Source organism: Chelonoidis abingdonii, chromosome 9 (genome assembly GCF_003597395.2).
Source record: "Chelonoidis abingdonii isolate Lonesome George chromosome 9, CheloAbing_2.0, whole genome shotgun sequence".
In the NCBI taxonomy this organism is placed as follows: Eukaryota; Metazoa; Chordata; order Testudines; family Testudinidae; genus Chelonoidis; species Chelonoidis abingdonii.
This window is the reverse complement of record NC_133777.1, coordinates 32,734,360-32,746,371: the sequence shown is the minus strand read 5'-3', so window position 1 is coordinate 32,746,371 and position 12,012 is coordinate 32,734,360. Positions and strand designations below refer to the sequence as shown.

Sequence of the window (12,012 nt, the reverse complement as noted above, 5' to 3'; positions counted from 1 at the left end):
TATTGAGGGAGGGAGGGAACAGGAAGGAGCAGCAGGCTACCAACCTTCCCATTACCTTTTGAAAGAAATAAAGGAAAGTTAGAGTGGTGAGGCATATTAGAATTCTTCAAGGATGTCAACAAGCATTGCATAGAGTGTACTAGGACTTCCAGAAAGCTTTTGAAGATGTCCCTCACTAAAAGCTCTTAAGCAAAGTCAGCAGTCATGGGATGAGAGGGAAGAGTTTCTCCTAGATCAGTAACTGATTAAAAGATAGGAGACAACAGCTATGAATAAATAGTGAGTTTTAACAATGGAAGGAATTAAATGGGCTAAGGATCTGTAGAGGGAGCTGTGCTGTTCTGGAAAAGGGGATGTAGGATAGAGATGTGGCAAAATTTGCAAATAATACAAAATTCCTTGTTAAGTCCAAAGCTGACTGCAAAGAATCTCACTAAAGTGCATGACTGGTCAAGAAAATGGCAGATGAAATTCTATCTGGCTAAATTCAAAGTAATGCATATTATAAAACAATCTCAACTACACATACAAAATGATGGGGCCTGAGTGATAGCAACTAATTTAAGAAAGACATCTTAAAGGCATTGTGGATAGTTCTATGAAAACATCTGCTCAATGTGCAGCAGCAGTCAAAACTAATAATGTTAGGAACCAATAGGAAAGGGATAGATAAGATAGTAAGCATGCCACTATATAAATCCATGGTATTTCTCCCCCCCCCCCCCCTCTGAATACTACATGCATTTCTGGTCACCCCATCTCAAAAAATTATTAAGAATGGAAAAGGAACAGAAGGACAACAAAAATAGAGGTATGGCACAGCTGCCATGTGAGGAGAGATTAAAAAGACCGGGATGATTCAGCTTGGAAAAAGAAATGACTAAGGGAGGGGGACAGAGGGCTATAAAATTACATGAGAACAAAGGGTCACCCAATGAAATGGATGATAGGATGGATCAATCAAAATTACCTGATTCTATTCATTCCCTTTACAGCATCTGACATTGGCCACTGGCAGGAAACCGAATACTGAGCTACCGAAGACAGTCTGTTGTGTGACCCAGTGTGGCCATTATGTTAAGTAGTAACTTTGATAACAGTGCTAACAGCTGTGTTTTTTGTGAAGTGTTAGACTGCTGCTTATGCTGATGTTAACTAGGCACAGAACATCTGTTACTCTTCTGAGAGAGAGCCCTACTATTTGTGTCCTACACTGGACTACAGAAATCCCAGCATGCATTTCCAAATGTAAGTACAGAATGTTACAGCATGGAGATCTAGTAATATGATGCCAATGCAGAATAGCAGTGATTGCATGTAAAAAGATCCATTTAAAGGGATAGTATAGCTGAGGTCTGCTTTACTAACCCATCAAACTCTCCCCTCAGCTAAGTGGTTGCTAAAACTATTGTTAGAATCATAGAAGATTAAGGTTGGAAGAGACCTCAGGAGGTCACCTAGTCTAACCCCCTGCTCAGTGCAGGACCAATGCCAACTAAATCGTCCCAGCCAAGGCTTTGTCAAGCTGGGCCTTACAAACCTTTAAGGAGGGAGATACAACCACCTCCCTAAGTAATCCATTCCAGTGCTTCACCACTCTCCCAGTGAAATAGTTTTTCCTAATATCCAACCTAGACCTCCCCCACTGCAACTTGAGACCATTGCTCCTTGTTCTGTCATCTGCCACCACTGAGAACAGCCAAGCTCCATCTTCTTTGGAACCCCCCTGCAGGTTATCAAATCCCACCTCACGCTTCTCTTCTGCAGACTAAATAAGCTGTTGTGGACGAATAACACAGGCTCACACTCGGCCACTGGGAAGTTTCAAGTTAAGTCCAATTATGACCATCTCTATAGGATACATGCTCACATTACAAGCATCTCCATTGTACTGTCTCATGATGGTAGAAGGTATGAGCACAAGAACATATCTTCAAAATCTGCCACAGGAACTGGAGCAGGTTATGGCCTCTCCCCTCAGCCTTTCAATTGCCTTAGTCACAGGTGTTCGTAAAGTCCAGTCCTTCCATTGTTTGCATTAGGTATACTGTGAGTCAGAGTAGCTTCAGATGAACTTACACATACTAACAGAAGGCAGAGAGGGAATTGTTACATAAAAACCTATCCTAGCTCAGCTGTGTCACAGGAACAAAATTTGCTGTAATAGAGGATTTCTCTGTAACAATTACTTTAGAAAAGGTTACTTTATTGGACTCATCACTACACCTTTTTGTTCTCACATTAATACAGAAGTTAGTAATTTTACTCTGCAATTGTTTAACCACGGACAAGCAGCAACTTCCAAACCTGTCATTTTTTTTTTTTTAGCAAAGCATCTTTCAAATGGTTGCTCTCAGCTCTGTTTAACAATGAAATTAACACACACTTGAGGCATCATCCTCAATGCTTACAAGAGCACCCTTCAAGAGGTTGCATAGTAAAGAAGATTGACCTGTACAGGTATGTAAAACAATGATCAATGTGCACTGACAATCGCTAGTATAAGATCAGGTTTTAAGAGGGTTTATTTACTTTTTTTGATCAACAGTTTCATACAATTTGAAGGTAACATTGCTGTATCTGAATAATGCAGCTTGTGGGAGCGTTAAGCAAAAAGTTTGGCTAGTTTTCACATAATTGGTCTTGCCAATTTAAAATAAGTAAAACAATCCCAACAGCCTCTACCAGGACAAAATGGCACTCTTATTTACACACAATGAATTTGTGAAAGGACATTGTCAATCAACTGCAATTATTGAAATGGAAGGCTACTCTACCCATTCACTCCACTGCATGAGGAGCTTTCTGTGAAGGTGCAGTGATATTTTAATGAAATACCTTACATTGATGCATTTATAATGATGAATTAGGGTGAATTATAAGATGGTATATGGTTGCTTAGAGCAAACTTCAGGTGGACTGAGTTTAGACTCTAAACATTGTAGTGTAGTCCATTTCAAAAAGTGCACCACATACGCCTCATCACTGGCTTAATGTACCATATGGCTGATTTGTTCCAGACATAAGCAACAAAACAACTTTCCTTCATATGCATAATTCCCTTCATACCAGGTTGTTTTCATGGATGACTTGTAAGGTTACCCTTGCTAAAAAAAATACAAGCTAAAAATGTTAAAAGCATACAATTGGAAATACAGAGGGACAATGCTGTGCCAGCAACCAGTTGTGGTTGTAGTCTGTCACTGTAGGATCCAAAATAGGGCATCCTGATGCTTCTTAGTTGATTAACCCTTCATCTCCCACTTCATCCAGGAGCAGTGTTGTGCCTACAGGCTGTCTGACCTGTTCTGCAGATGATCGCTTTGTTGCTCTGTTCAGTGTCCCACCCTGGCAATTCAGAAAAGCAGATAGTGCAACAAACAAGTAGCTGTCCTAGAGAATGTGTGTTGCTTACAGACAACCTTTCAGCAGATATTTAGATCTTCAATATTTTGTGCAACCCATCTTGGGGAGGGAATGTGTGATTAGGCCACCAACATACGTGATCCTGGTGGTTCCCACCATTGCCACTCCTATCTTTAAAAGTATGGTAACAAAACACAGAAAGCAGTAGGTATCTGGAGGATAGTCTGCAGTGACCAACTCAACAGTACCTATCCCGAGTGAGTGAGAAAACCTTCCTTATACAAACTCTGCACTACCGCAGGTCCCTTTCAAACCAACATTTTGGGAGCTAAGTTTACACCTAAGAACTGCCCCAATGCACTTTTTGTAGGAAATACCTAGTGTCCAAGGCATCTTGCCCTGGATGTAGGAGGGTAATGAAAGTTTAAGCATGTTACTACCTGCTGCTTGTCCACCACGTTGAGGCTAACAGAGGCAGTAATGCATGCAATGGTGTTTGCCGCATCAAGATCATCATCTGTTGCCAGCGCCATAGTGGGATCTTTAGTTCACTGTTGGGTCCAGAAGATGAACAAACAATGATCATGTGAGAATGTGTTTCCTCTTGCTATATAACATCCAAATAAAATGAAGCAGCACATGGTGGTGGCTTTTGTGTCCTGAAACCAGGCATGGTTTAGACCACAAACAAAACTGGTTTTAAGCTCTGTTTAGTTCCCATCAGCACAACTTGTGGGCTTTTGCTTAAGAGACAAAAGGCACTAATTCTCACCTGGACTTGGTTCCTAGAATGTGTCCAACGATCAGATTGGAGAGACCAATTCCAATCATCTGCACAGAGGTTGCAAGCCCCATAGCTGTACCTAATGTTGCCTGGGGAACCACAAGAGGTATGGATGGCCACAGACTCCCCTGTTGTAAAGAGTAATGAAATGGGCTGATGTTAAAGTAGGAAAAGTTTGCTGCCAAGACACTTTCTAGATGAGTCTAACAATTCAAGCCCCAGCTTCAGGCTACTAGCTGATCGACTGAGGGAGAAAGGAAGTTGTCTCCATTACACATTTGGATGCTTTATGGAGGGGTTTACATCTTCCTCTGACTCATCCACCAATGACCACTATCAGACCAGAAGATACAGTAAATGGATGATGAGAGTGCCTACATCTTTCCTCTCCAGTTACTGCAGTCAACTTAAAGCACACACAATTCAGAGTCAAACATCTCAATAAGGAGCTGGGATAACTGACTTAGGTGGACACTCTAGATCTTGCTCAAAAGGTGTCATGAAATGTTTCCCACAGACCATGCCAATGGGTTCCTTAAGCTGTTTTGGGTTATATGGAGGTGTTTGCTGACTACATCCTTTGGGCTTTGTAATCCAAAGACCTCAGAATGCACACATGCCCAATGTTTAGCCCTTGGCTAGTGTAAAATGCCAGTGTCTGGAAAGGAGTGAAGAGGGAACCAAAGTTATGACGTGACCAGCTAATGCTGTCGCTTCTACATACTTACAGCAGCAAAGGAGTAAGTGATCCCCAGCCAGATGGTAGAGACAAGCGGAGGAACAAATGTAAATGCCAGGAGAGCAAAGACTGGCAGAGTCAGCACAGCACAACCAACTGCAAACACACCTCTCAGTCCTACATAGTCCTGAGGAAGGACAAACAGAAGGTGATTTACCAACAGTCCCCCACTGTTTCAACCAGGGTTCCAGTGTGCTCCTCCTCAATGAGCACAGCTGAGCAATGCATGCTGGTAAATGATAACTTATAAGAGTATCAGCTAATGAAAAAGAACACCTCACAAAGCATTCCCAGTTCCTCACATGTATCAAGAGGGACTGAAGAGACCGGTGTGCCTATCAGAGAGTAAGGGTGTTCCAAATCACCTGAATTTGAAACTCCAAGGTTTTAGTTTTAAGGCGGTATGTTGCATTTTAGTGCTTACGGAAGTGAGGGATTGATATATTAGACAAAGCATGAGTTGATTCTGTGCAAGCTACTGCTCCTCATCCCTTACAAAGCTCTGCCTGTGCTCCTCAATCCTGACCTGCAGCACTTCCCTCACTGTTTTATCTTGGGCCTCTCATGAGTATTCAGCTATTGGTGTCATACTTCTACAACAGGAACTAGGGGATCAGAGATCAAACTCATTTCATTTCTGACCTAATACAGAATGGTCCTCAGGGTTTCTAAACTAGTCTGTTAACACCCTGAATCACTAATGACCCAACTCCAGAGCTCTAAACACTCAATCTCTGTCAGAGACGTGCAAAATATTATTTGTACTAAGCCTTGATCTGTCATCAGACAATTCACCATGTAGCTGATGTTCTGCTAAGTATTGGGTACTCACGATTAATATGCCAACTGCTGCAAAGAGAACAAGAGAGCTATCGTATACTGCCCCAGCAATGTAAGCGGCTGCCTGCTGACTGTAGCCAGAGTACTTATCCTGGATAAACTTGCTAAAAATAAAATTGAGGGGGACAAAAAAAAATTACATTAGGATTCTTGGTCTGGTTATCTTAGCACAAAGCAAGTCTGAGCACACAGCTGGACAGGGAGTTTTTAATTAGAGAACTTGTCAAAGCAAAAACTCAAATCAATCTGCATACTCCTCATTTTTTAAAAAGGTGTGCTGAACAAAAAGATCTGTTGGAGGGACAAGGGAGGTTTGTGCCCTTCCTTGCAATGGCCTGGTCTACACTACGAGTTTATTTCGAATTTAGCAGCGTTAAACCGCATTAACCCTGCACCCGTCCACAAAATGAAGCCCTTTATATCGATATAAAGGGCTCTTAATATCGATATCTGTACTCCTCCCTGATGAGGGGAGTAGCGCTGAAATCGGTATTGCCATGTTGGATTACGGTTAGTGTGACCGCAATTCAACGGTATTGGCCTCTGGGCGCTATCCCACAGTGCACCATTGTGACCGCTCTGGACAGCAATCTGAACTTGGATGCACTGGCCAAGTAGTCAGGAAAAGCCCTGCGAACTTTTGAATTTCATTTCCTGTTTGTCCAGCATGGAGCACTGATCAGCACAGGTGACCATGCAGTCCCAGAATCAAAAAAGAGCTCCAGCATGGACCGTATGGGAGACACTGAATCTGATCTCAGTATGGGGAGACGAATCTGTTCTAACAGAACACCTTTCCAAAAGACGAAATGTCAAAACATTTGAAAAAATCTCCAAGGCTATGATAGACAGAGGCCACAACAGGGACTCAATACAGTGCTGCGTGAAACTTAAGGAGCGGAGACAAGCATAACAGAAAGCCAAAGAATGAAATGGACGCTCACAGAGGGAGGGGCGACTGATGACTGTAGCTATTCCACAGTTCCCGCACTCTCTGAAAACCATTTGAATTCTTGGCTGAGCTCCCAAAGCCCAAAGGATCAAAAACATTGTCGCGGGTGGTTCAGGGTATATGTCATCAGCCCGCCCCCCCGCCCCATGAAAGCAAAGGGAAAAGAATTGTTTCTCGCCTTTTTTCAATGTCACCATATGTCTACTGGATGCTGCTGGCAGACTTAGTGCTGCAGCGCTACACAGCAGCAGCCCCTTCCCTTCCCGACATCAGACAGTGCAGTGTGACTGATAGCCATCATCGTCGTCCCATGAGTGCTCCTGGCTGGCCTCGGTGAGGTCAGCTGGGGGCGCCTGGGTAAAAATGGGAATGACTACCGGTCATTCTCTTCTTTAAGTTTTGTCTCCTGGAGATTCACTCCTGCCTGGAATATCATGGCAGCTGGAGGCTACCCTCCCCTCCCCTCCCCCCTTTGATCTCTGCTTGCAGAGGCAATAAAGTCAGTGTTGTTTCTTATTCATGCATTCTTTATTACTTCATCACACAACTGGGGGGATAACTGCCATGGTAGCCCAGGAGGGGTGGGGGAGGAGGGAAGCAATGGGTGGGGTTGTTGCAGGGGCAGCCCCTAGAATGGCATGCAGCTCATCATTTCTGTGGGATCCCTGGGGCTCTGACCCAGACCGGCTGTTTGCCTCTCTGTTTTTTTAGTAGGCTTGCCTGATATTCTAGGCTGGACTGACTCTCCATTAGACAAAACTTAAAGAAGAGAATGACCTGGAGAGTCATTCCGATTTTTGTCAATGCGCCCCCGCCGACTTCAGTGAGGTTGGTCAGGAGCACCCATGACAGCAGCAGACAGTACAGTAAAGCTGGTAACTGTCATTGTCAACTTGCAAAAGGCAAGGGGATGCTGCTGTGTAGCGCTGCAGTACCACGTCTGTTAGTAACATCCAGTAGACATACGGTGACAGTGAAAAAAGGCTGAACGGGCTTCATGGTTGCCGTGCTATGGCATCTGCCCAGGCAATCCAGGGAAAAGGGCACAAACCCGCAGAGCAACCCTGGCTCTCTATGCTATTATTCCAGATGCGTTCACCAGTGCCTTGGTAAATCGGTACTAACACCTCCTTATTCTTACTTGGAAACTTCCTCGCCTGGAGCATCCTAAAACCGCATTAGCTTTTTTTACGCCAATAATCACCTTGGCGGTCTCATAGTCATCCTGTGATCAAGCCAGACACTCCAGGTCCTTCTTCCTCACCTCTCTCTTCCAACTGAATGTTGTCCCAATCTATAACCAAAATTCTGTTATAATCCTAAATTGCCATGACCTTTGCACTTTTCTACAATTAATTTCATCCTTTTGATTACTCCAGTTTACAAGTATCCAATCTTCCTGTTGATATCCGGGTCACTATCTTTGTTTAGCAATACCTCCAGCATTTAGTGTCATCCCGCAAACTTTCCATGAGCACATTTCACTTTGTGCAAGGGTCGAGCATAAAAAAAATTAAATAAAATTGGGTCCAAAAACCGATCTGAGATGAGACGTCACTAGTACTTCCTTCCAGCTGACAGTTCACCTCTTCGTATGAACCTGTTGTCGCCTCCTTTAACTCAAGTCCTTATCCACCTTTCATTTTCATACTCGATCCCTCTTTCCAATTTAACTAAATAATTCCCTATGTGGGAACCATATCAAAATGCCTTTACTGAAATCGAGGTAAAATTAGATCCACTGTGTTTCCTTTGTCTAAAAAATCTGTTTACCTTTCTCAAGAGGAGAGAGATCAGCGTTGTGCAAATCTACTTTTAGTAAGAACCTTTTGTATTTATCCCAATTACCATTGACTCATAGTCCTTAACTACTTTTCTCAAAAATTTTTCAAAGACCTTCGCAATACTACAGATTTCAATACGAAGCTATAGTTACTCAGATCAATGCCTTTTTCACCTTTCGTAAAAATTAGGAAAGTCTTACGATTCTCCAGTCATATGTATAACCAGTTTATTGTATTCATTACAATTCTTGCTAATGGCTTGGCAATTTCATGCTGCTAGTTCTCTAATCTCGTGATGAAATTATCGGGCCTCCCAAATTTATCCATCAAACTGTTTCAATTTGCTTCTACCTCGGATGCTGGTAATATCACTCCCAGATTCCTCTTGCCATTGTCATCCTATCATTATCCCTAATCTCCTCATTAGCCTCATTAAAGATTGAGCAAAGTATTTTTTGCTATGGCCCATGCCTAGTTATCCTTAACCTCCCACATCTTCAGTGTTAACGGTCCCACTCTTCTTCTGGTTGTTCTCTGTCTATTATATGGCTAAGAACCTTAATACTCCCTCCCCCTATGAAGGTCCAACTCTATTGCTTTTTGGCCTTTCTCACTTTATCTCTACATGTTCTATACCTTAATAAGGTAGCTTCCTTGCTTAATTCCTCCCATCTTACACTCTCTGTAGCACTTTCTCTCTTTCTTAATCAACTCTCTTGAGATGCTGGTCATCCAGCTTGAGTCTACACAATCTGCCTATGAATTTTGTTCCAGCCTGTTCTTGGCGATGAGTTTTGATAGTTCTGCAACTTGACTGTGAAGTAATTTCCAGGCTCCTTCACCTTTAGCAAATCCCCACAAGTTTCTTCAGTCCAATTCTACTTCCCAACTAATTTCTTAATTCTTTAAGTTACCCTTTTGAACATAAAGACACTGTCCAGATCGTATTTGTTTATCCTTCCATCTACTTTGAACTGAATTAGCTCATGATATCGAACCAAGGCTTGTCCCTCTAAACCATTTCTTCTATGTAGGTCCTTCATACTGCACAAAACCAAATCTGAAATGGCATTGCCTCTCTGTTGTTCTTTCAAATCCTGTGGTGAAGAAATCCATCACGCTGTGTCGCTCCATAAAAACTCTGAGCCTATTATTATTACTAGCATTGATCCTCCAGGTCTTAATCGGGAATTAAAGTCTCGTCCATCGACTGCAATTCCCATTAAGTTGTTACTTCATTAAACACATAAAGGATGTCTCTTCCATATCGCAATGGATCCAAGTGGTCTTGCACACTTCCAACATTTCATATGGGAGGCTCTAGTAGCTTCGTTTCCAACTGTGATTTTTGCCCAGACAGACTCTGGCTTATCCGTTCATACCTTCTTATTTCCTTACCAGTTACTCATCATTGATATACAATGCTATCCATCACCTTTTCCTTTATTTCTGTCTTTCCTAAACAGTCAAATAGCCTTCAATAGCCTGTACTCACCACTAAGACTACTTTCAACACTTGCTGTTGCTATCACGTATAATTTCGGTTTCACTTCCTGCACCATAGCTCTCATTCCTCCATTTTGGTACTAGATCCTTGCTTGGTGTACAAACATTTGATTCTTGTTTGGCTGTCACTCACATTCTTTACCCACTTCGCACAAGCATTGCCTATCACCAGTCATCACCTATTCGACTGGTTCTCACTACCCTTCTCTTATGTCATTCTTGTACCCACGGCTGGTATCCTTTCTTACTGTTTCTCGCGTCGCAATTTTAAGTATCTCAGCTGTGAAGAGTTACTGACATACTCCCCACCACAGTCGCCATATCCGTATGTTAGAAGCTCTTTATCAGTTGTTGCCAGCCTCCATCTAGAAATCTATCTCCTCTATTCAGGTGAAGTACCATCCCGAGAGAACAGTCCCCTTCCATGATGGCTTCTCGGGCCAATCCCCAAAGCCCTCTTATAGGCACCACGCCTTTAGCATCTATAGATCGCCATAATTTTGTCACACCTGTGTGCCCCTTCTTAGGAACAGGCCAAATCCACTGAGATCAGCTGGAGCCTCGATTCCTAAGCGTCTTTACCCAGTCTGGCATAGTCTCACTTGATGACGTCTCTAGCGAGAATCAGCAATCAATCAATTTGTTCCACAGTGAGGACATATCAGTGGATTCTTTCCCGCTCCGTTAGATCCTCTTCAGCTCTAGTCACCACTCCTGTAATCTTAGCACCCGGCAGACACACACCCTTCTGTTCTCTGGATCACTCTAGTTAGCGGCCTGTCTATTCTTCTCACCTAAGGAAGCCCCAATCAGTGACTGCCTTTTCATCTGTGCCAGTGTGATCTCCAGTCTATGCACTTGTCTCCCTCTGGCGCAAGTCCTCCTCGATCTTCTTGTCCCTTGCAATCCTCCCTGCCAACCCACTCCGGATAATCTCACAGGGGCTCATATTTGTGTTGTCTCATATTGACTCTTCACCTCTTCCTGATAGGGCTAGCATGGTCTCTTCTCTTCTTTCTTGCTCTCACCTTCACGACCATACCTTGCTGCTCCCTTACTTTTCACAGACTCTGCAAACCTTTCCTGGAGCTCTATTGCTCCATTCACGGCGCCATCTATTTCTCTGCCTGCGTTCTCTTACACAATGCTTACCGGGTCGCCACTGTTCCTCACCCATGCAGTCTCCCTCAGATCTTTGCTCCTGCTGTCACATCTGCAAGTCCTGAGCTTTCTTAAGCCTTCTCATGTCTTTGCCATCATCCCGTCAAACCCCCTTCTAAACTCGACCACATTTCCACCTCTATCTCTAGGTTCCGACTTGTTCTTCCAATCAGCTATCAGGCGGCACTTCATGCAGAACAAAACTCTTTTCAGTACCCCCTCCAGAGGATCATGTACTGCAGCGCGTTTAACATCCAGTCATCCTCATTGTATCTTTCATCTGCGTGCCTCTGTATTGGTCATAGCTTCCCACCTACAACTCTGTTTGTCCAGGCAAACAAAACGCACAAAGCAAACCACCACCACCTACAGCAAACCAACCCCTACAAGAGGCAACCAAAACACACACCACTCCTCTCACTAGCCTGTCAGATCTCTGCTATTCTCCCCTACAAACATCCCCTTAAACTCCCACTGGATAGACTCCCCTGTTTCAGCTCTGTTGCTGGCTCCTGGCCGCTGCAGCAATTACAAAAAAGATCCTCATATTAGAAACCTAGTGAAAGCAAAACACACAATAACTTGGCTTTTGGCTTCCCTGCACTCTTGAAATGGACTCTCTGGCCAGCTGTCATTCTGCTACCTTACCAGAAATGGGCCATACGGCCTGATACCTGCACTCTGTATCCCCACGTTCTGTCATGAAGCAATACTCCACATTGCCTCTGGAAAGAGTCATGTTTCAAATATCTCTGGAGATAATTCCACAGGGGTTTGGTAGGGGACTAGGCAGAGAGATTGGCAGGCTAGTGAAGGAGCTCGCGCGTGGTTGTTCTGGTGCCTTCTTGAGGGTTGGTTTTGTGGTTAGGGGTGGTGGTTT

General features: G+C 43.5%; 1 protein-coding gene across 1 annotated transcript in view; it reads right to left on the bottom strand.

The window, feature by feature from the left end:
- Window positions 1-1,932: 1,932 nt before the first annotated feature.
- LOC116826788 (lysosomal dipeptide transporter MFSD1-like) overlaps window positions 1,933-12,012 on the bottom strand; it is a 56,215-nt gene continuing 46,135 nt past the window's right edge. Inside the window, 6 exon segments of the mRNA XM_075069080.1 lie at window positions 1,933-3,348; window positions 3,807-3,868; window positions 3,871-3,917; window positions 4,139-4,278; window positions 4,879-5,016; window positions 5,722-5,852. Coding sequence (XP_074925181.1) covers window positions 3,238-3,348; window positions 3,807-3,868; window positions 3,871-3,917; window positions 4,139-4,278; window positions 4,879-5,016; window positions 5,722-5,852 — 629 coding nt within the window. The 3' untranslated portion in view covers window positions 1,933-3,237.